The sequence below is a fragment of the Pteronotus mesoamericanus genome, unplaced genomic scaffold, assembly GCF_021234165.1.
Source record: "Pteronotus mesoamericanus isolate MK-2021 breed Mesoamerican mustached bat unplaced genomic scaffold, CSHL_Meso_final contig_230, whole genome shotgun sequence".
In the NCBI taxonomy this organism is placed as follows: Eukaryota; Metazoa; Chordata; class Mammalia; order Chiroptera; family Mormoopidae; genus Pteronotus; species Pteronotus mesoamericanus.
The window spans coordinates 2806291-2831213 of record NW_026555096.1 but is presented as its reverse complement, the minus strand read 5'-3'; the positions used below and the strand labels follow the sequence as shown (position 1 = coordinate 2831213).

The 24923-nt window shown below is 44.7% G+C and overlaps 2 protein-coding genes across 2 annotated transcripts in view; both read right to left on the bottom strand.

The window, feature by feature from the left end:
* Positions 1-11101, bottom strand: part of RBP3 (retinol binding protein 3) — a 30747-nt gene extending 19646 nt beyond the window's left edge. The window contains 1 exon segment of the mRNA XM_054572396.1: positions 11093-11101. Coding sequence (XP_054428371.1) covers positions 11093-11101 — 9 coding nt within the window.
* Positions 11102-11941: 840 nt separating this feature from the next.
* Positions 11942-17602, bottom strand: GDF2 (growth differentiation factor 2). The gene is made up of 2 exons (XM_054572337.1): positions 17257-17602; positions 11942-13853 (listed from the first exon to the last, which is right to left on the bottom strand). Exons 1-2 carry the CDS (start codon positions 17600-17602, stop codon positions 12910-12912), a joined length of 1290 nt encoding a protein of 429 aa, XP_054428312.1. The 3' UTR covers positions 11942-12909.
* Positions 17603-24923: the final 7321 nt, after the last annotated feature.

Genomic DNA, 24923 nt, shown 5'->3' with positions numbered 1-24923 from the left:
GGGACTGGGCCAGGAGGCAAGGCCTTCTCCACTTGTCTTGTCAAAGGTTATGCTACTGATCCTGGGAGGTGGGAATGCTGGTTCAGGAGCTAAGACAAGACAGTCTTGAGTGAGTACACCTGAGCCCTCTTCCTCCTGCATGTGCTCCTCTGTCAAGCAGCCCCATGAGCTTCTGGTGGCTGAGTACAGACTCCTGTACTAGAAATTCTCAGGTTGTGTGTCCTGAGCCAAGCTGCAGAGAGAGCTTGTTCTGCAGAGAAATCTGTTCCCTATTGAGGGAATCTGGGCCTGGCTCTGAGAAGGACAGCTTGGCTTGAGGTTCTGAGTGTAACTAATCAGGAGGGACTGGAGGAGATGCTTAGCATCACAAGAAGAAAAAGGTGCAGGGGATAGAGGCAGATGACTTTTGAAGGCAGAATGAATTTGAAAAATAGTAATTCATTTATACCATATCACTTCTATGAACATGGTCTTGTATAATCCTTGTTTTAAAAAAAAGCTTTATTAAGATATAATTCAAATGCATACAATTCACCCATTTGAAGTGCACAATTAAATTTTTTAATATATTCACAGAAATGCACAACCATCACCAAAATATTTTCATCACCTCAGAAAGAAACACTGTACCCTTTAGCTGTTGCCCCCTATCTGCCATCCCCCATCCCTTCCTCCTATCCCTAAGAAGTCACTTCTTTACTTTCTGTCACTATAGATTTCCCTGTTCTGGACTTTCATATGTGTGGAATCATATAACATGTGGTCTTTGTGACTGGCTTCTTTCACTTATCATAATGTTTTCAAGATTGATCTATGTTGTACCATGTGCCAGTACTTCATCCTTTTTTATGTATGAATAATATTCCATTGTATATATATGCCACATTTTGTTTAACCATTTTTCAGTTGATGAGCATTTGAGTTGTTTCCATCTTTTGGCTATTACAAATTATGCTGCTATAAACAATGTATAGTGTTTTTGTGTGGAAATACATTTTCATTTTTCTTGAGTATATGCCTAGGAGTGGAATTGTTGCATCATATGGTAACCCACCAGATGGGAGGGCCCAATGGCCACTCCATTCCAGGAGAAGAGAGGAGGAACAAAGTGAGGATTGACAAAGCTATGGGCCTGGATGTGGACCATAGATAAGTTGTGTGTATGCTGTGACAACTTCTCTTGGCTGATGCCCCTAGTAACCATGCCCATCTCCTTTTCCTTGGTTCCCTACTAACATATAGGATTGGAAAGTAGACTTTTCTCCTTTGAAACCTCTGTTGCAGCTAGGATTGGCCAGTAGACTCCAGTCTAGTCAATGAGATATTAAAAAAAAAGCCTGCTAGGAACTTCTAGATGAGCATCTCTGTGGGTGTTCCTTCTCCTTCTTTCTGATGGGAATATGGATGTGATGTTTTGTGCTGAGGCAACCATTCTGTGGCCATGAGGAAAGAACCATGTGCTAAATTCAGGCCAGAGAATTGCTGAGATGCCGATTCTCACATCTAGCTCTTGACTGATGCTAGGCAGCTGCCAACCTTCAGAATCATGTTGTGTGAGAAAAGAAAGTTTCCTAGCAACTGAGTAGTGTTTTATAAAGCCTCTGAAAGCATCTTTAACTGATATGTATATGAAGGAAATGAAGGCCTTTTTAAGGCCTAGTCTTCAGAACTTGGGCTATCCTATGTGTAATATTCACTATGGGAAAGCTGGAATCTAGCTTTCCAGGATCTAGAAGCCTTAAAGACAGGAGAAATCAAGTCTGTGAGAGTCCAATAAATAGAACCACACCCAAGCATGCCCCAGCTTATAGGCTGACAGCTGAGTACTCTGTCCATTCAGAGGCTATGAGTGAAGAATGTTTTTTCTTGTTTTTAATTTAAAATATACTAAAAATTACTTTAAACCCCAAACAAAACATTCACCCACATTTTAACCACCCCAAACCAAATTTCTCAACATGTTTATTTACTTCCATTCTTGTTTCTCTGTATGTATTCTTCAAAAAAAAAAAAATACAGAGCCCTGGCTGATGTGCATCAGTGGACTGAGTGCTGGCCTGTGAACCAAAGGGTTTCCAACTTGATTCCCAGTCAGGATACATGCCTAGGTTGCAGGCCAGGTCCCCAGTAGGAGGGCGCTCAAGAGGCAACCACACATTGATATTTTTCTCCTCCTTCTCCCTCCCTTCCCCTCTCTAAAAATAAATAAATAAAAGCTTTTAAAAAATTACATAAATAAGAAAAATAAACCTTTATAGATAAAGCAAAATGCCTTTTTGACATTTCTCACCTTCCTGCTATTTTCTGTGTATTTTTCTAGTACTTTTACAAAATGCTTCCTTATATATAAGTATATCCCTCAGATACATGTGAACTTTGTGTGGGTTTTTACTTATGTAACTAACACTGTGGGTTTTCTCTGCTACTCACTTTTTTCACTCAGCATTATATTTTTGATATCTAGACATGCTGTTACACATTGACCAGTAGGACTTTTTATTTGCTTTACATTATTCCACTAAATGTATGTGCTGCCCTTTCATCAGCCATTCACCCACTGATGGGTAGCTGGGCCATCACAGGTCCCAGGGGAACATATTGAGCCAGGATTGAAAGCTCACAGACAGTGCTCCAGAAGCTGCTCTGTCAGAGAGGGGAGGACATTGAACTAGACAGAAGATGTTGAGTGTGATACAGCTACAACAAGGGCCTCTACCAATTCTATGGGAGCTCTGGAGCAGGGAAGGCCCTTGATAATTATCCCAAATTGAAGCCAAGGACCAGGCCTTTATACCCGACACAACCAGTCAGTGAATAGAGGTTGTTCCTGGGGAGGAGGCATAACCTGAGCAACTTAATCCCTATAGGCAGCTAGGGTCAATTTTGAGGGAGAGGTAAGATGTGAGCTGTTGGCATACAATCCTGAAGGGAGAACTGGGTGGGTACTCCATACCCACTGCAAGGCCATTGCCCATTTTTCACAATTACAAGCAATGTGGCAATGCTATCTATGAGTATGCCCCTCTGTTCATGTGCCCTTGCTAGAGTGGATATGAAGGATTGAAGTTTCTGGATCTCTCATCTCTAACTGATGCTGCTGAATTGGGACCAGGGAGATCAAACTGTCTGGCAATCCCTCCAGCAATCCCTCCAGCCACCTATAACACTGCTCATTTCCCCCCTTGCCAGCACCCATTTATTATGGTAGCTCATAGTTTAATTTATGCATATTTAATGAGTATGGATATGATGGAATCGCATTATCATTTCCATGATTATGAATAAGGCTGAACACAAAAAATTGTCGGAGGCTGATTCCCTTATACTTTGGTTCTGACTATAAACTAGACTATCTTGATGCCTCCTTTCCTGTCTTTCTGCCCCTTCCAGTTCACCTAAGAAGGGGCCTCTTTTCTGAACCATTTTGTAGTTTCAGAAGTTGCCTGAGGGTCACTCTGCCCACCACATCTTGTGTGTTTTTGTGCAGGGACTGCCAAAACAAAACCATAGAGCCCAGAAAACAAACCCACATCTGCAAATATAACTACCCCGTGCTATCCCACTATCAACAGCAAATGAACCAGTATTAATAAAGCTGTAAAGAGATTAAGACTATTATAAGAAAAAGAGGAATAAATTATTAGTATAAAATCTAATGACTTAATATGCAGAAACTTGATATACCCAAAATGAACATTAAAAAGCTCTGTAGTAAATAAAATATCGCAAGTCATGGAGAAGACCACAGTGCATTTCATCTCGGTAGCCTCTAGTATTTACCATTGTTTTTTCTTTTGGGATCTGCCTCTGGTGATGTCAGCTGTTGACCCTGTGTTACCTCAGGCAGTTTGTTAGAGACTTCCAGGAATCTACTGTCTGTGGCTGTCTCCTTCAGTTGTTAATCTAGTCACTCTGCACTCAGCAGTTAGTCTTAGGCACCACAGGGCGGGGCAGAGTCTCTCCTGGGGGCAGGGCTATTGTGTCCACTCATACTGCTGCCACTCAGGGGAGTGGTCTGCCTGAGCAAGATGGCTGCTGCCATATGGGGGATGAGTCAGCACTGGGATCCTGCAGGCCAAAGCCTCAGTTCTCTCCCCAAAGCCTCCTTCCCCAGTTTTTCCTCAGGTGTCTCTAGCCCAGTCTGCCCCTGCCTTTGCCAGAGACCAAGGTATGTAGCTGCAAATAAAAATTAATGCTTTGGCCCTTTATGACTTCCATTCACTCCTCTGCCATCTTCTCAACCTCTCCAGAAGTTGCCTAATGTGTCAATGATTCATGATGATTTTGATTATCTTTGAATCAAAAGCACACATGCATGTGAGCACATGTGCGTGTGGGTGCAGATGTGATGTGCATATGTGTTTAGTATGTTATGCCATGCATGTGCATATACATGTGTGCCCACATATCTGTCCATGGGCATTGGGTAGATGTAGGTGAGGGGACTATTACTCCTGGTCTGGCTCTGCTTTAATTAAAACCTGTGTCATTTTAAGCTTAACCAAAATCTGGCTTCCTGGGGATGACCTGAGACTAAACACTCTGTCATGTTTTTCTTTCTGAGCTCAGCAGGCAGGCTGGTGTCCTGTTGCCTCTCAGCTGTTGCTCTAGCGACATATGGAGAAAAATCTGACGTTCTCTATTCTAACCATGAATCAAGCCCAGGAAAGAAGAGAAAAAAAGAAGTAATCATAGTTCATTAAGTTAGTGTCCTGTTTTTCACTATGCAAAGCAATGTTCAAAGATTTCTCCATATTTAATAGATTTTAAGGTGGAGACTCATATTTTGGATATCAACCCCTTGTTGGATATATCATTTGTAAATGCATTCTCCCATTCAGTGGGCTGACCTTTGTTTTGTTGATGGGTTTTTTTTTTGGCTATGCTGAAGTTTTTTAGTTTGATGTAATCCCATTTGCTTATTTTTCCTTTGTTTCTGTTGTGGAGAGGATGTGTCCAAAAAGATATTACTCAGACTGATGTCAAATAGTTTACTTCCTATGTTTTCTTCTAGGAGTTTTATGGTTTTAGGTCTTCCATTTAAGCCTTTAACTTATTTTTAATTAATTTTGTGTATGGTATAAGAAAGTGGTCTAGTTTCTTTCTTTCTTTCTTTCTTTTCTTTTCTTTTCTTTTCTTTTTTTTTTTTTTGGCATGTGTCTGTCTGGGTTTCTTAACACCAATTGTTGAAAAGATTATCATTATTTCAGTGTTTATTTTTACCTCCTTTGTCATGGATTAGTTGACCATATAAGTGAGGGTTTATTTCTAGGCCCTCTATTCTGTTTCATTGATCTATATGTCTGTTTTTGTGCCAGTGCCAAACTGTTTTGATTATTATAGCTTGTAGCATAGTTTGATATCAGTTAGCATAATACCTCCAACTTTGTTCTCCTTTCTCAAGATTGCTTTGGCTATTCAGGGTCTTTTGTGATTCCATACAGATTTTAGGATTATTTATTCTAGTTCTGAGAAGAATGGCATTGGTATGTGATAGGAATTGCATTGAATCTGTAAATTGCTTTGGACAGTGTGATCATTTTAACAATATTAATTCTTACTATCCATGAGCACAATACAGCCTTCCATTTATTTGAGTCCTCTTCAATTTCTTTCTTTAGTGTGTTGTAGTTTCCAGAGTAGAAGTCTTTCACCTACTTGGTTAAGTTTATTTCTAGGTGTTTTATTCTTTTTGATGCAATAGTGAGTTGGATTATTTTCAAGAAACCCATACAACTCACTAACAAAAACATAACCTAATTGAAAATGAGCAGAGAATATGAAAAGACATTTCTGCAAAGAGGACATACAGATGGCCAATAGACATGAAAAGATGCTCAACATCACTAATCATCAGGGAAATAAAAATCAAAACCACAATGAGATACCACTTCATACCAGTTAGAATGGCTAGTATCAATAAGTTGACAAATGAAATATTCTGGCAAGAACCCTGGCTGGTGTGGCTCAGTGGATTGAGTGTCAGCTTGCTAACCAAAGGGTTGGCGGTTCAATTCCCAGTCAGGGCACAGGCCTGGGTTTCAGGTAAGGTCCCCAGTAGGGGGCATGTGAGAGGCAACCACACATTGATGTTTCTTTCCCTCTTTTCCTCCCTTCCCCTCTCTCTAAAATTAAATAAATAAATAAATACATACATAAAATCTTTAAAAAATATATTGGCAAGAATGTGGAGAAAAGGGAACCCTTGTGTACTGTTATGTTTGCAAAATGGTGCTGCCACTATGGAAACAGTATGGGCATTCCACAAAAAAATAAAAGTAGATCTATGGCATGATCCAGCAATTCTACTTCTGAGTACTTACCTAAAGAAAATGGGAAAACTAATTTTAAAAGATACATACACCCCTATGCACATTGTAGCATTATTTATAATAGCCAATATATGGAAGCAACCTAGGTATTCATCAATAGAGGAATGGACAAAGAAGATATGATATAACCCTGGCTGGTATGGGTTGGATGTTGTCCCATAAACTGAAAGACCTCTGGTTTGATTTCCAGTCATGGCACATGCCTGGGTTGTGGGCCAGATCCCAGGTTGGGGGCATGCAAGAGGCAAACAGTAGATGTTTCTCTCACACATCAATATTTCTCTCCCTCTCTTTCTCCTTCCGTCTCTCTAAAAATACATAATTAATTAAAAAATAAGATATGATATACATATACAAAATGAAACACTTCACAGAAATAAAAAGAATGAAATCTTTCCATTTGAGGTAATATGGATGGATGTAGAGGATATTATGCTAAGTGAAATATGTCAGACAGAGAAAGGCAAATGCTCTATCATTTCACTTACATGTGACATCTAAAAACAAAAGAAAACAAAGAAACAAAACCAAAAGAGATTAATAGAAACAAACCAAAGGTGTGGTTACCAGAAGGGAAGGGGTGGGGGGATAGGTGAAAGTGGAAGGGGAATATAATCAATAATATTGTGATAAGTTTACATGGTGACATATAATTACTGGAACTAGTGGGGTGATCACATTGTAAGGTATGAAAATGTTAAATCACTATATTGTACACCTGAAACTAATATATCCAATATAAGACTGTATACCATCTATACTTCAATAAAAAATAAATAAAAAATAAATTAAAAAAAAAATAAGACGGTGACTCAAAGTCAGGATTCCTATATCAAAAAGTATGATCATTGTGAGGCTCTGTAAAGAAACTTCCATTTCTTACCTGCATTCTTTTGATTAATGTTCCTAACGGTCACCTTCACTGAGGCCTTACAAAGTGCCTGAATCCTGAGCTTCAGAGACCACAGACTGGGGACTCACGAACCATTCCCCAAGTCCCTTCTGGTGGTGACACCTCAATGCCTCTGGGCTTATATTTCTGCCCATTTGAGCTTTTGTCCTTGTCATTGTGGGCGCTGGCCCTGCCTGCTGCATTTGGTTGATATGTGTGCTTTCCTGGAGTTTTGGACACAGTAGGCCCTGTCTGTTTCTCTCCCCAGCAGGGAGTCAGGTGGGCAGGTGGGTGGCTGATATGGGTCCCATGGGCTGAGTAGGAGGCAGGGCAAGCCTAGCCATGTGAGGACACATAGAATATGTCCCAAATCATATTTGAGAGTGAGGGCCACAGTTGAAGTCAGAAGAATGAGCAAGTGGGCATCATATGTGTGTCTATGGTGGGCAGGTGCTGGGAGCAGGAGTACAAAGGCAAGGGTTCTCACAGCAGGGAAGAGGAGGACCAGGAAGACATGGCTGGACCCTGGAGACTAGGGCTGCAGCTTGGCTGAGAGGTTGAAAAGTCCTGGGTAGAAGTCGAGCTGGTTCCTTTTACATGAATGTTAGCATTGAAAGGCACACCTGGCTATAGGACTCCAAGGTGTTTGGTTGGGGACCAAACCTAGGAAGATCCAGGGACATTGGATTTCATAAACTGATAATTGATCAAAAATCATTTTGAAAATCAGTGAGAGTTGTCAGTATTTTATTTTTCCAAAGATAGACATTATTTGTAAAGGCCTGTTACCTATGCTTGCCATTCTTTTTGTAAAAAGGGGGAGATATTAGAAAACCTCACAAATTGCATTTGGCTTCTGTGAAAAATATTTTGTTGCCCTTATTTTGTTCACATGGATCCAGTCTGAGGAAGGCCCCTGGACCCCCATGGGCCCATGCTGGCCATTTCTGCCTCAGCAGAGGCCCTGTGGCTCCCATGGAGACAGCCTGTATATCAGGGCTCACCGGGAGGAAGGGAACACTCAGTCAGAAGAAACCTCACAGGAGGGAGATGCAGAAAAGCAAACTTTGGCCCCAACTCAAGGACATCTTCCTGATGAGCAGTCAGTCTCTAATAAATTAGCCTTCCTCTGTGAAGAGTGTTCACCTCTGTGAGAAGTGTTCAGGTAAACTGAGGACAACAGTGTGAGATTTCTGCTTGGGGCGGATGCTTTGATTTGAACAGGAAAGAAGTTCTGAAAAATTTATTCAGCCTGATTGAATGTGAGTCCCCCTGTGTGTAATACTGCCTGCCTTCCTATAGTCTCCAGGCTCCTCCTCAAGGTGAATCTGGAAAAAGCAAGACACCCTCACATCAGGCTGTTTCCAACTTTCCCAGGAACCCGGGCCTCCACCCCCTCAAGCCACCTCCCCCGCCCCACCAAGGAGCTGCCATATGAATGTAATAGGCCAGACTCTGAGAGATGAACAGGGTTGTTACCTTTGGTTACAAATCAAGAAGCCTCTGGGCCTCCTCAACATGCACAGGGGAGAGGCATGGTGGTCCTCTTGCTCAAACCCTGGGGCAAGCTCTTAGCAGCAAAGCTCAGACTCACAGTCTAACCAGGATCAAGTCAATGTTGAGGTTGGATGTGGCCTCCAGATTGTCCCTGGGACTTGGAAAACCAAGATGCTGACCACATACATGCATTCAGGATCAGCTACAGCATTTGTGGGGCCCAGTACAGAATAAAAATGCAGGACCCTTTTTCAAAACTGTTATAAATTTCAGGTTGGTGACAGTAGAACATGAAACCAAGTAGCCCTGTGCAGCTGCCCAGGTCACATATCTACAGCTGTGTGCATTATAGAGCCCTCAGAGCACAGGCCCCTTGTGGGTAAGAGGCCAGCCCAGCCCTGCTGGCTCACCTCATGTCACTTAGTGCCATCAAAGCTAAAGGCCTGGGTCTACCATAGGTGCTGTCTGGACAGAGGGAGCACCCACAGAGATGGGATTGCCCTGGCCTCCCCAGTACGTGCCTTGTGCCAGCATGCCTACCACACCAACCCTCTGCTTCCTCCTCCTCCTGCTGTAAGGACTACCTGAAGTGATGGTATAGGAGCTGTCTAGAGCCTCTGAGACAGGCCCAAATGTAGAGGCCCTATTGGCAGGCATAGCAGAATTCTAAGGGACATTCTGGAAAGAAACTGCTGTCCAGGACAGAGGGAGATGGTCAGATGAGCTGGATATGGAACAAAACACTAGTATATGGGGGAAAAAAGGGTTTCAGAGAGATGTGACCTCCCACTCCCACCTTATGAGCCCAGCTCACATGGCTACTCCTAAATTGAGCTTAGAGAACTGCAGGCTGCAGCAAACATTGACCCGGGAATTTCTTTCATTTTGGCAGAACTCTGAAAGAGATACAAGCCACAGTACTTAGTGACTGTGTTAACAGATTATTAACTGAAGGGGAGAGGGAGTGTTCTTCTCCTCCTTATCCAGTAAACAGTGCCATATGGGTGGCTGGCTAAGCTGAGGACCCTATACAAGCAGGACAGGAGAGACAGAGCCTAGGAGATGCAGCACTGCAGCACCTGCCCAGGAGAGCATAAGCCCCATCTGGTTCATCTGGTTCATGCTATAGCTCTGATTCTTCCTGCTACTGTGGCTGTGGCCTTGACCTTGAAGATTTCAGGACAGAGGCCAGTGCAGCAGAGAGAGTGTACAACTGGGCTCCAGCAAGGCCCTGGCTAGCGGCACTGAGCAAAATGTGAGGCCTTCATATGCCTCCATCTCCTCCTCATTTGTAAGAGTTAAGTTAGAAATGTCTATTATCATGTGGTTGTTGTTTGAGCCACTCACTGTAAGTTCCAAACCCAGCCTGGTGCTCAGGGTGCCCCTGGCCTTCCTCTCTGTCTGTCCTCACAGTCTCTCCACTCTACTCCCATCTCACCATCTTTCTGTGTCTGCCTGTGGCTTCTGCTCTCCATCCCTGAGCCCGTCTCTCCCCTTGCCCTTGGCCCAGAGAGTAGGTCACACCAGAGGCATGGGACAGTCATAAATTTTGCCATCTAGATACTTTGCTGCACTTCAGCTTTACACGCATGATAATGATAATGCTTCTGCCCTGATATGACAAAAATTAACACACTTTAGGAAAAACTACAAATGCAGCAGTGAAAATGGTGGTCATTAGGCAGAGGGCTAAATGGCTGCAGAACAGTGTCCAGAGGGTGGTGCTGTTGCCTCTGATCTCTGGTTGGGGTGAACCAGAGTAGGGGAAATGGATGGAAGAACAGAGCAGTGAAATAAGAGCCAGAGCACATTGCCACAGGCTGTTTCAGCCCTCCAGGAGTAGCAGAGACCAGAACCTCTTGGGCCTTGTGCCCAGGGGACTTGCTGCCATAAAAGACTCAAGACAAGAGGCTATCAGGTTCCTGTCACAGGCCAATGACAACTGTGAGAGAGAAGCACTGTAGTGCTCCTGAGAGCCAGAAAGATTAGAACGAGAGTATCAGGAAAAGGACAGAGAGGATGATGCTACAGTTAGGTCCCAGAAAGTGGAGTTGGCCTGTAAAGCTGGGAGTAGGGTGGCTCGGGCAGTCACCGGAAGGCTGAGAACAGGGAATATCCTTGAGGGTGTTTAGCTGGAGCCGGGCAGCTGAGCAGGGTCATAGTGAGGACAGATGGTGGAATTGTGTGGGCCCCAGGACAAGGCCAGATGTGTGTCTCTCACCAAGAGCCAGGGCCTCTCCCCTTACATGTGGGGAAGCCAGGTATGGCACAGTGGCTAACTCTCCTTGTTCACTTGCAAATATATATGCTCACGCTCATATGCACACCTGCACACCCACACACATGGCCTTATATGGACACGTTCACTCACCTCCAACATGTCTACTGCCCCATGGTAGCTCATCTCCATTCCCTCCCCCTCACCCACCCATAGAAAGAAGGACCTACAGGAAGAGGTGGGCAGGTATGGGGCTGAGGGACCATCAGACCCAGGTCTCACATGCACAAAAGGCCACAGGTTAGACATTTGATTTTATTACCAAGTAAAACTTTGATGCAGCCATAGAAATATACCATCAGAATGTAAAGATATCCATCACCCAGCTTTATAATTGAGCAACATTGTCGTACCAGATTAGTATTTCCTATAACTCCAGTAATTCAACAATGATGTTTTATTGCATTTTTATGTTAAAGGTGTTCATTGGTTCTATGTAAACATTTAGCACAAAATTTTTTTTTAAATATTCTGGAAGCTTCCACTGGTGGAAATAACTCAGGTCTCTCTAGGCCTCCTATAGGCTCTGCTCTGGCCAGTGGTCAGAGGGCCATGCAGTGGGATATTCACCACTTCGAGACTTTTCCTCACTCCATCCCATTCCATGTGTGTGTTGAGAGTGAGAGGAAATAATGAAATACAGAGGAAATAGAAATGTTATCCTCTCTCGGGGTCAGTGAGGGCTGACCAGGACCCAAGCCCAGGACAGGGCCTAGATGTACACCACTCAAGAAAGCCAGAAGTTCAGGCAGAGCTGGCTACAGCCAATGGGACCTCAGTTCTCCTCAGATCCCTGTCTTCTGTGGAGTACCTGTGGATGGAAGCCAACAGTGTATCACACTGGTAGGCTGGTTATGCTGAGTAAATAACTGCAGAGATGCCGGTCAAAGGCCACTCCAGCCCTCAGGGTAAACTGTGTCTGTCCCTCTCAAACCATCACATAGTTTGAGTCCACAGGCAGCCAGTGGCTCTATCTGAACTGTTGACCATATAAGCACTGTGCCAGAGGGTCAAAGTCACTCTGGCACAGTGCATGCTGTGGCCCAGGGACTGCTGTTCTGCACTCTCTCCCTCCTGCAGTTGGTTTAGGGGGTAGTTTTCCAGTGGCTCAACAGTGATCTTAGAAAGTACTTGGCCACTGAAACAGCACAGGCACTGAGCAGGTGGAATAGGCCCTTGTTGTAATAGGCAGCCCAGTCATATTGGTGGTACTGGCCCATCTCAGCCCAGTGTCCTACACTCCTCACCTCCCAACATCTAATTGATTTTTAGTTACAAGGTGACCTGCTAATCTGCAATGAGGCACTGTTGGAGACAGGCAGACGTATGGAAACATGTGAGATGGAATAAGGCGATTGACAGGTGCTACTTGACCTGAGTTTTGGGTTTGGCATATATAAATTGGGGATAATAATGGCCATCTCACTGGGTTGCAGGAATATGTCAAATGATTGGTATAGAGCACATAGCCCACTTCTTTTCCCCACACTCCCTGAGGTTATTGGAATAAGCCCCAACCCCCTTAACTCTAATTTTTATAAATGTCTTCATATCACCTATCTGTCTATTCTCCTCTGGCTCACATCTGATCTGTGTTCTGCTGATTCTGGATTATTTTTCCTCTTGTCCCACTTCCATCATCTCCCTTTCAACCCCAACAACCTTTCCAGGCTTCCCTCTGCTCTAGATCCTTACCTCCTCTTGCCATCATTTTCCCCTGCAGTTAATCCCAGCGATGTGCTTGGGGTGGGCCATGAAAGGGAGAATAGGCCTTTACCTCAAAGAAGTGACAGTTCTTTTTTCTTTTCCAGGTTGGCATGCAGATAAACTTAGTCCCTGCCATGCCCAGGGGTAAGCAGGACATGTCATTACAACTCCCCGAACCTGATCTTCCCCACCCACAGGTGGCACTACCTGCATCCACACTCTGCCACGCTCATCCCTTCATAGTGGTATTTGAGGGTGGGAACCCCCATGTCATCCTTATAGAGGATGGAGATAGGGCTGAGTTTCGTGGGCACACAGCAGGCTTTGCCCACCTTCATGGGGAACTTGAGATGCACCAGGGTCTGCACAATGGCGTGTTTCGTTGGGGTCACATCATCAGCCAAGGGGAAGAAGCAGCCACCTTTGCACTCATAGGCATCATACTCCTTGGGCGCAATGATCCAGGTGCCCCAGCCAATGTCCTCAAAGTTCACCCGCAGGGATGTCTTCTGACAGTGGTTGTTGGTCCCAGCACTCCTCTTCTGTCTGGTTAATGATGACCCTGAGGCTATGTGGCTTTCCACAACCTCCTTTTCATCCTTGTTCTCACCTGCCTCTGCCAGGCCATTGTTGGACTTCTTCAGCACACTTTCCTGCTCATGGCTGATCATCTCCCTGAGTTCCAGCCTGGTCTCCCTGGTCCCATTGCTGCGGTCATTGGAGAAGACAACAAAGAAGGGCAGGTTTTTGGAGCCTGGGGGAACACTGATGTCCAGCTTGTCACAGCCTTTTCTGTGATTCTCCACAGTCACTTCCAGTTTATTTTTGCTCTTGGTGGAGTCTGCCCTGACCCACCGCTTTACAGCACTGGAGACCTCAAAAGTCTCCCAGCCCTCATCCCAAATGTCCTGGGACACTAGGAAGGTCTTGGTTCCTGCAGAAGCATCCCACATGTCTGCTCCATCCAGAACATCATAAATGGCCATGCTTCCTTTCAGCTCATGAGAAGAGTCCTCATGACCTTGGCAGGATATGTAGAGTCGAAGCTCTGCTCTGGTGATTTGCTCATGCCTGGGAATGGAGATGTTAAATAGCAAGATGTGTTTTTGGAAGGGGAAGTCTTCGGTGGCAAACACAGAGACAGCATCTGAAATGCAAATACACAATGATGGGAATCTGCTGGGAATGTCTTATTTCATGATAGCAAAGCTTAGACTCATGACTTTGATATCAAAGTCATGATATCATGAGAGGATGAGAGGGCATCTGGGATGACATTGTCAAATCTCTATTTGGTTTCACTTAAGCCCTTGATTTAGAAGTTTTTTGAAAGGTACATTTAGAGTATTCCAAAGAAAAGCAGAGGCAGGAGGTGCCTTGCATTGGAGTGAACAGGTCCAGGTGTTTATTGAGCATCTACTACATGCCCAGCATTGCCCCTGGGACTTTGCATACTATATTTCACTTGACTCTTCACACTGACCCTGGAAGGATCTAATTATTATTTCACTTTTAGAGATGTAAGGACTGGGTTTAGGGTGCTTAACTTCCAAAGTGCTGCCATGATGGTATGCCTCAGTGGGTTGGGAGTCATCCTGCAAACCAAAAGGTCACCGGTTTGATTCCCAGTCGGAGCACATGCCTTGGTTGCAGGTCAGGTGCCCGGTAGGGAGCATGCGAGAGGCAATTGATTGATGTTTCTCTTGCACATTGATCTTTCTCTCCTTCTCTTTCTCCCTCCCTCTCTTTAAAAATAAATAAATAAAATCTTTCTAAAAAACATTCCAAAGTACACATATTCTGTGAATTTGCTCACGTAAAGAAAAAAAAGAACCAAATAAAACAGCAATAAAACTGTCATCTTCTGAGAGCTGATCTTCAGTGTGTGATTTTAAAGGAGGGATCCTGGGAGGGAAGGTGAAATTCTAGCATTAAGAAAATATTTAAAATCTCAGCATTTAAATGGTGTAAAAATCATTGGTAATTGTAACTTTGGAGCAAAAGGAAAGTGAATGATTCTTTTTAATGTTTAAAGAAAAAATATTAGCCTCAACTATTTTTTCATGTCAGGCAAAAATGGGACTTGCCTTTTAGCTATACAGTTCTCGACTTCCCACGTCTCCTGGCGGATGCATGGCCATTAGCATGTCTGTATGAGGAGGGACCCAAAAAACTTTTTTTATATATGAAAAAATTGTATATTTATTCTTATATGTTCAAACTTCAGTCACCTTCAAAGTATTCTCCAACATCTATAGAGACTTCTTTCCTACTGCTCAAAACAGTTTTTGAACTCGTCAATTTTGATGTCTTTTAGTGCTTCTGCCTTTTTTTGTTTTACCTCTTCCACAACAGCAAAACATTTCCCTTTGAGGACTTATTTAATCCAGGGAAATAAAAAAAGAGTTGCTCAGGGTCAGATCGGGTGAATAGGGAGGGTGGGGAATGGGGGTCATGCCACTTTTGTTCAAAAATTGCTTAACAATCAGCTCAGTGTGGGCAGGTGCACTCATTGAAAGAGTCTTCAAAAAAATTCACTGAAGCCAAACATAGCATTTCACAGCACCACCAGCTGTTACACTGATACAAATGGGTTCCTAGAACACTCACCTTGTGGGGAAAGCCCGTCTGCCAGAAGAAAATTCCAGGTTTTTCTGGGTTCCCTCTCATATTATACCATGGTTCAGTCACAGAGAGGGAAGAGAAGTTCCATTTTGTGAGCGCTTACTATGTTCCAGCTGAAGGAAATCTGTGCACTGTCATGAAAACCAGCAGGATTTGGTGTCTGAAAGACCAAAGTGCCAATCCTGACTTGGCCCCTTCCTAGGCTTATTACTTTGGAGAAGTCCTGAGTCTCTCTGTGCCTCAGTTTCCTCATCTGTAGAATGGGATTCATTTTCCCTGCTTCCCAGGGTTGGTATGAGGCTTCAATAAGATGGTGCATGTAACTCAGCCAACATTGTCACTGGTTCATACTAGATGCTTAGTCAATATTTGTGTGTCCTCTCCAGACCCTCCTCCCCACCAGTGCATGAACTGCCCCCGAAGCTTGTCACACAGTTCCCTGTGGTCCTCTCACAGCTATTCCAGTCCCTGCAGAAGGTGCTGAAATGCCTTCGCATATCTGACTAATGAGATGTCTATGAGCAGTGCATTAGTCATCTAATGTGCTCTTACTCTGGCCTGCCTTGATAATGACTGTGGGACTGCAGTCAGACATCTTGAAAGCAAACACCCTCCCTCCCGGAACCACATATAAACTGCCTGTGAAGTCTGTGAAAGGAAGCACACCTGGCCTCTACAAGAGTGCTAGCCACAGGCAGAGCTGGGATCCAGGGCGTGGATAATGCTGAAGGGTCGGGGAGAGGTGTCATTGAGATGACTCTAAACGCTGGACTCCCAGATTATGGGGTTCAAAATTAGATCCAGTCAAAGAAGCCCTAAAGCAGGGGTTACAGACATGCCCCGTGGGCCAGAGGTGAGATGCTGGAAGATTGTATTTTAAGAAAATAATAAATCAGTGTTTTAAATATCAGGCAAGTTCACATAAAATCTAGATTTTTCTTCTTCTTTCAGACAATCAGAAAATCTGACACCACTGGGCATGCATTGCAACTACAGCATCCTTTAGATGGGGCGTACACTGCAGGTCTGGCCTGCTGTGGCACCAAGCACAGCCTGTTAGGAGTTCATGGGGCTCCAGCTCTATGCTGCTGGTGGTTTCGAGGAAGACTGCAGCAGCAGGAAATGCCTTAACTGTGCAGGCAGGTGGGCCTGGAGCAGAATCCAGCTGCTTAATTAATTAACTAATAGGTACCTGGGCAAGTTACCTCAGCATCTGCAAGCCTTGTTTCCCTGCTCATGAAATCAATTTACTTACACTGTGTGAACTAGTGAACATAAGCCCCAAGTCAGTGTTTACAATTTTCTAGTTCTCCTAAATCAGGGAATATAAATTTAGAAAATTTAAATTTTCTAAATATAAAATATAAATTATTTTATATTTAGAAAATAATTAAGTAATTCCCCAATGTTTATCTGTCAGAGGAATTTATCTGAATTTTTTTACACCTTTTCATGATAGAGTTCTCTCAAAGTTTAAAAATATACCAGGTTAGAGACTAAATCAGCTGTCCATCTCTAAGTAGGAAGGGGACAGTAAGGAAAGGGGGAGAAAAGGAAGAGATGGAGGAAACCGAGCTAGCATTCCCGCAGCTCCCGCTGAGGTAACTGTGGTACTGGGTCTGGGGAAGGAGAATCTTCTGGAGCATAGCCGTCCGGTAGAACCTTCTGCAATGATGGAAATGCTCTATTATCTGCCCTGGCCTATCGAGTAGCCATTAGCCACACATGACTATTGGGTGAATAGAAGCTAGTAAAACTGAAGAACTAAGTCTAATTTTATTTCGTTGTAATTAACTTAAATTGAAACTTGAAGAGCCTCATACGGCCGGTGGCTACCAGAGCAGGCAGTGCAGCTGCGGACCACAGAGTCCCACCCTCCCCCTAGACCTCCCAACCCTCAGGTACCCTGGTGGAGCTGACTCTACCTTCCACGTTGAAGCTGCGCACGATGTTGGATGCAGGGGTGGAAGACTTATCAGTGGTGTATCTGTTGTACAGGTCAATCATGTACTGTGGTGGCTCCGCTTGGGTTTTGTCCTGGGAAGGCACCCCACTCAGGTTGAGGCTGCGCAGGAAATCCACCTTCATGTTCTCCAGAAACATCCTCAGGTCGAAGGTGCCTCCAGCCTGCTCACCTTCAGGGCCCCCTAGCAGACGGTGGGCATCGGCCCCGGTCAACATCCGGACCCTGCTCTCCAGAGGCTTCCCCTGCCCAGAGCAGGCCAGCAGGGACAACAAAGGCAGGGCCACCCACAGGGCCCCATGGCACATTGTGGGACAGCACATTCCCCCTGCACAGGAAAAAGCCAGTGGCCACCTTGTGTTAGCGGGCGTGGGGAGGATTCCAGGAGGAGCAGGCCTGCATTGTCCCTCTGACCACTCTGCACCAAGCACCCTGGCCAGTTCCCAGGCCCCAACCCACCATCCCAGAGTGTCCTCCACTTGTTCTTATCTGGCCCTTGATGCTGTACTCCAGCTTCTTATCTAAGGGAGCTTTCCGTTAATGAAGATTCTATAAACATCTGACAAATGCACAGGGCTTGTGGAAAGAACATGGCCACTGCAAAGAACCCAAATTTCTCTGTGGGGTTATTGCCCCCTAATTAGGATCTTTTCCCATTTCCTTGCCAGCTCTGTTCAAAAGAATCTCAAGATAGGGTGACATATTCCTTTATCTTTGGGCCATAGAAACAAAGAATCCAGGAAACAAACAAGACCAAAAAGTCCTCCAAATATAGAAGCAACACGAAACTCCTAAAAGTCCCTGCAAATTTCAGGCTGGAGGGGGTGGTAGTATGTGGACCATACCAGGGCCCTGTGGCATCAGAATCTTCATGTGTGGCTCAAGCACTCCATGCCTGGGTTTCTCATCTATCAAGCCAGTTCTTGAATACTAGAGATCATGTGTGAATGTGGCACACATAATTCTGTGAGGTGATAAAGACTTTGGAGTCAGATGAGATGGGGGTTCAAATCCTGTTCCCTTACTTATTCCTGCAGGTTAGACATAGAGCAAGTTACTTCACTATTTTTAGCCTCCAGTTCAGAAGAGTGTTGTATGGGTTTAGATGAGTGAGTGCTCAATGTCATGGCAGTCACTGCAAATCCTGGCTGGTCGTGTGGCTGCTTTCTGCCTGTCACTTCTCCTCCCCACATCTGACTGTGCTAGGAGCTGAGGAGAAGCACCTGTGCCTCCCAGCCTGCTCTTTAGGGACACCACACACACACTGAGACTGTCACTAGGGGCCCCAGAAGAGCTCTGTCATTGGTCTTGTGGGGAAATCTTTGCTCATGACAGAGGGGTGGCTGTCCGGACTACATTCCTCAGTCAGGAAAACCACTCTGGGGTGACAAGACAAGAGGAGTGGAGCTCTGAGGTGGGCTCATGCCCAACAGATGTGACCCTGGCCCAAGGAGGCTAACAAGCCACAGCCCAACAGTGTCGGTGAGGCCCCAGGGTCTGTGTTTTAGAGCATCATGCCCACACTTAAGCTCTGTTCATTTTATCACATATGGGTTTAAACAAGACAAAGAATGAACATAGTTAAAAAATACTCTGGGGTTCTACTCTGAGGAAGAATTGAACGTGAAGGTTTTCTGTGCTGGTGGTATTCCTGGGGTGGGTGACAGTGAGCTGAGCAGGTCCAGGGAGATGTAGGAGGGGCCACGACAGCCTACATTCAGAGATCCCAGTGTGCACCCAACTTTCCTCCCACCCCTGGTGGAGGCAGGGGGAAACCAGGAGCCCTTGAGTGGCCAGGCCTGGACAGAACTTACCGTCCCTATCCTTTAGGGATACTGTTAGGGGATGATGGATAGAAGTGCTGGTTGGACAAGGGGCAGGAAGCATCCTGGGCACTGAGTCAGCTCAAGGCACAACTCTTCCACTGATGGAGGAGTGCAAAGCCAGGGAAGTGGAATGGGCTGGGAGAAGCTGGAAGCAGGGCCCTGCTCCCAAGCTCCAGGCCCTGGTGGCAGCCCAGATATCTGTCACACTGGAGGAGGAGCCAAGAGATGCATGGGGTAACCCGAATGTGCCCAAGGAAGCTCAAGGGACTACTACCTGATGTTTTCTTTAAAACATGACAGATTTTCTTCTCTGATTACAACAGCAGTATATAGTGCAGTTAATTTGGAAAATGCAAAACATTATAAAGAAGGAAATAAACTACAATCTCATCATCCCGTGATGCCCACAGTTAATGTTTTGAGATACATACAGCTCAAGGTCTCCTATTTAAAGCCCTTGTGGCGAGGAATGTTTTCTGATTCAGAAAGCTTCAGATCTGAGGAATTTGGTATGGAATATATACTGTAATATCTCCAATGGGTCAGGGATAGTGCCCTGCGATCAAACACATTAATATTTCTGCAGTGAAACAAATACAAACACACATATCCATTTAGGACAAGTTCAGCCACGAAAAGAGTTAAAAGAAAGTTCAGGTTGTCTGATAGTTTCAGGTTTGAGCATTTCAGATAAGGGATGGTGGACTTGTTTACATGTGGAGTCACCACACAGAGCCGTGGAGACTACACATGAACAAAGCTCAGAGTCACCAGTCAGAGACTGTGATGTGAATGGTGCCCCTAGCAGTGTGCAATCTAAGATACGTGTGAATTCCTGGAATTATCTGCCCCACAAAATCAGAGTATCAATGTGTCTACATCTCATATTGTTTTTAAATAATTGTGTGAGGCTTTCCGATCCCTATTATAGGGAAGTCTAGTTTTTCCCCTTTAAGGGTGTCTATTTTCTGAATTGTCCAAGTGCACTATAGGTGGGCTTTAATTTAAAGGTGGACTTTATTTAGTCCAAACGAGATGGAGGTGAGATGGTATCAGTCCAGCTTCTTAAATGATGGAAGAGGGGAGTAGGTCCTACCTGCTGTTGCTTCTCCATGACATCTGGCTTTGCTACTGGGGATGAGTTGAACACATCTCACAGCTATTTGTGCATAGCTGTGTGGAGAGCAGGACCAATAAAATGGCATTGGTCTGGTCAAGACAACATAAAGTATAGAAAACAAAATGGAATCACTCATGTCAACCAAGATGGCTGCCAGTCAGCCGTGACACTTTGGCTCAAGAGGGAAACTACCTAAGTCAGAACAGACATATCTGGCAAGGAGACACACCTAAGACATCTGTACACATGACCAGAACAGCCGTGTCTGCAGAATGGGACCACCCACAGATAGGCTGATGGGGAAATACCCCAATTGTCATCAAAGGTGCCAAGACACTTATCAAGATACCCAGAAGGGTGGAGTACACCACTTTCAAGGTATAGCTGAGGCAGGTTCCAGACCATTACTGAGACAGCTGAGTTCCACACACCAAGATGCTTCTCCATACCACAGTGATCACCCTGGCATTGGCCGCTGGAGGCTTTGCCCTGCTGGATTGAGGACTTTGTATGCCCTGCTGCCCACCTGGCTCTGGAAATCCTTCCTTGCAAGACACTGACAACTCTCTTGCCCACCATGCTATCTCTCAGACCTGCGAACTGACACTCTGGGAATCAGGTTCATTATCCCCCATTGATTGCTGTGTGTGCATGTGTGGGGTGTGTGTGTGTGTGTGTGTGTGTGTGTGTGTGTGTGTGTGTGTGTGTTATATTTCTCTTAGATTCTTAGAGTGTAAGTAGGATATTAATGTATGCTGATGTTCTACTTTGAGTGAACCTGCATTCAATAAAAGCTGAGTAAATAGCATAGTTACTGTGTGTGACTCTTGTCTATTCCTTGGTGCCGGGCTGCTCAGCAGGCTGCTAGCCAAGCAGTTGCCTGGCTGATTTATAGGAAACACTACATCATGAGCATATGCTCGTGACAAGCTGCTGGGATTCCCTGGCTGGTCCAGCCTTCTGCCTGGGATTCTGTGATGTCCCCCTTTGTGCAACAGCTTTCTTAGGCACACTCTCAAGCTTACCATTCTCCAGAAGACAGGTCCTTGTGGCAGGTGCCTGGGCAGAGAGAAGAGTCCAGTTGTGGTCACACTCTGATCCCATTCTGCCTTCTCTCACCTTTCTATACAGATGGCCTTTGGTCTGTCTGGACAGAGCCCCTTAAATCTGGCTCTTAGGGAACAAGGATTGGGACTTGTTCTATGTTTCCCAGAAAAGGCAGGGGTCCTTTATGCAAAGGACCAATCCCTCTCCTGCCAGTAGCCTTCCATTGCTGGGGCCTCATGGAGAAGCTGCCTTAATTGAGCCATAAAATATCATTCGCCTCTCTTCTCCTCCCCCAAACTGTGTATTAGATGACTAATTCCATTTATGTGTACCTCCCCAAAAGAACTGAAAGCAGGATCTTGAAGAGGTATTTGTATGCACACATTCATAGCAGCATTATTTACAATAACCAAAAGGGTAGAAACAACCCTAGTATCCACTGATGGATGAATGGATAAAAAAAATTGAATACACACACACACAATGCAGTATAATTCAGTATTAAAAAAGGAATTCTGACATATGCCACAACATAGATGAACTTTGAAAACATACAAAATGAAATAAGCCAGTCACAAAAGGACAAATATTATACAATTCTACTTATATGAGGTACCTGGAATAATCAAATGCATAGAATAGTGGTTGCTAGGGGGTTGGGGGAAGGAGGAATGGGGAGTTATTGATTAATAGGCACAGAGTTTTGGTTTTGCAAGGTGTAAAAAGAGTTTTGGAAATAGATGGTGGTGATGGTTACATAGCAATGTGAATCTACTTAACTGTGCACTTAAAAATGGTGGATTTTATGTTATGTATATTTTGCCACAGTTAAAAAAAAATTTAAGCATACCAAATAGGGTTCCTTTTGTTGCAGGTTGTGAAGAAGAATCCTAACAGGCTTAAGGAAAATGAATCATGTATGGCTAATGAATGAAAGCTGACAAGTTCAACAAAGGTTTGGCTTTAGCACAGCCTGGTCCAGAGTATGGCAAAGTTGTAGTGGTATTTTCTCCACTCTCAGAACTGCTTTCCACTGTGTGGTCTTCATGCTCATTCCATCCATGTCTTGGAGAGAAGGCTGCAGTTGGTCAGAAACCAGCGTGGGGGGGGGGCTTTTTTTTCCAGGAAGTCTGTTATTCTCATGGTGTCTCTTGTTCCTCATTGGGCCATCTGCCCAAACCCCAGTCAATCACTGGGGTCAGGGGAATGCAGTGCCTTGACTGGCTTAGGTGGGGGTGACATCACTGGCAACATGAAATGAGGGTCTCATTGGGATGATTCCTCAGAGGGGTCTAGATCCAGTCACCAGAAGAAGATACCACTAAAGGACTGTGTAAGTATGTTCCCATGCCATGAAAAAATTTTCATATATATCATTTTTAGTGACTTAACAATACTCAACTGAGTGGATATATCCTAATGTATTCAATGTTCTCCAACTACAGGGAAATTGTATTATCTATTAAGATAATGTTGCAAGGCATATTATTATGGTCTATATTTTATATTACTTTCCTAAGACAGTCCATCAGAAGTTGAATATCTACAGCAAAGTACATATAAATGTTCTCCAAGTTCTTGGTAAACATTGCAAAGTTGCTTTCCAGACCACTTTTTAAATAATCACTCCTGTTAGTGGAACCTGAGAGCACCTGTTACCACCGCTCACCAGGAGTTCTCTAGTCTTTAGTCATTTAATACACACAGATGTATTAAAGGTTGGTACCTCTGAAAGGGTAAGGCCTTATTAAATAGCCTTGAACTGCTGAGCTGGGCTAATTTTTCCCCACATTCTGAGGAATCACACCACAGTGTCTGGACTTTAGCCTTCCAGAAGGTATAGCAGTAGCAACCTCTCACCCCATCTGGCTAGGGCTGTGCTCACGTATTTTATTTGGTGGCATGCTGTGTCCAGAGAGGGCACCAGAGAGGTCCACAGATGCCTGGTGTTTCTCTGGAAGCACTCTTTATTGCTCTCATCAATGTGAAGTAGGATTTTTCATTTGCTTTTTCTGTCACCCCTGGGACAGTTCTGTCCTCTCTTCTGCCCTCAGTTATGGATGCCTCATGCTCTCCTCCCCACTGTGCTCACCTGGGCTGATACTGCCTGCCCTTCAGTTTCAGCTCTGTACTCCCATCCATCACATAGCCTGTATTTTTGAGCAATGTCATTTGTTGGATTTGTCTGACCACCTCTATAAAGGACCCTAGGACTGGTGTCTGTTGTTGGCTTGAGTCAGCACATCCTTCTTGCAATTTGGTGTGCCCACTGAGACAGCCCTCCTTCTGGGTGGGCTTCCATGCTCATTTTTGTATATGTCCTTGAACACATCAGGGTGTTCCATGGAGTGTGGAGGTCAGACCGACTCTGGTGCGTCCCTATTTGATGCCCAGTTAGGCATTATTGTGTTGTCTTGATTTTTAACTAAAATCTCTGTCATCGTGTGCAACTGCTATGGGAGAAGTATAATTTAATGATTAAGAGAGGCAGACTGGCCTCATCCATTTATTTCAAGGATTGCTGAAGCTCTTTCTGCCAGCGGACATTGACGTCAACCCTCATTTATGGAGGTGGGACACAATCTGTCCAGCTTTCTGTGATACAGCTGCCTCCAGGGGATTAGGAACTCCATCCAATGAGGCCTGACTACAAAAACCAGTCCAGGCTCTGTGAGCTCCTCAAGTTCCAGTCATCCACACATTGCTTAGAGGAGTAAAAACTGGCCCCACCTAGTGTCTGTGAGGAGAGAGCATGAGCCAGGGAGAGCAAGGGGTGGTCACTTCCAAGGTTCAAGCCTAGCCTCCCTGAGATCCTCCTTCCATTTGGCACAGGGGAAGTTCTCAGCCAAGGTGAACTCCCTGTCTCAGGACTGTTTCCAAGTTGCTAGCACATTTATTAGCACAGTGGGTCTTAAAGTGTGGTCCCTGGACCACCACAAGTGGAATGGCATGTGAGAACTGGTTAGAAATGCAAATCCTGGCCTGAGTCAGAAACTCTAGGGACAAAGCCCAGCAACCTGGTGATTCTGACACACATTGGTTTTGATAAAACAGGAATTGTGTATGAGCCTGCCAAGAAATAAAGTAGTAGATATTACCTAGCATGGTATCTGGCACTAAGTAGCTGCTAAAGAATTGAATAAATAAGCCCATTCCTCTGCTCACCCATCCCCTACCCATGCAACCAGGATGGCTGGGAGAAACTGGAAGTATTTGGGACTGAATTAGACCTGAGTGGGAAAGAAAAGTGGACCAAAGCTTAAATGAGCATTATTATCTCAGGGAGAAGAGAGAAGGGGAATGGAAATCTCAGAGATATCAGTTTACCAGGGAAGGATTTTAAGTTTCCAGCTTTGGTGAAAGGAAATAGCCTTGAACTGTAACTTCAATGTTTTGGTGCACAATTTACACTCAGAGCTGGTTCTGCCCTTCTGGTCTTACCACCAAAACCCCCTCCAGCCCTTCTTGGCATGGGTGATATCAAATGCATTTTGCACAAATGATACCTGCAATGTCTTATGCCATCAGACAAGTCCAGCTCTTCCATCCTGGTGGAGCTATGTCCATTCCCTGGAGTCCCCTCCTCATGTCCTCCCGCCCTATCCCAGACTGCTGTAGACTCCTCCAACATGACCC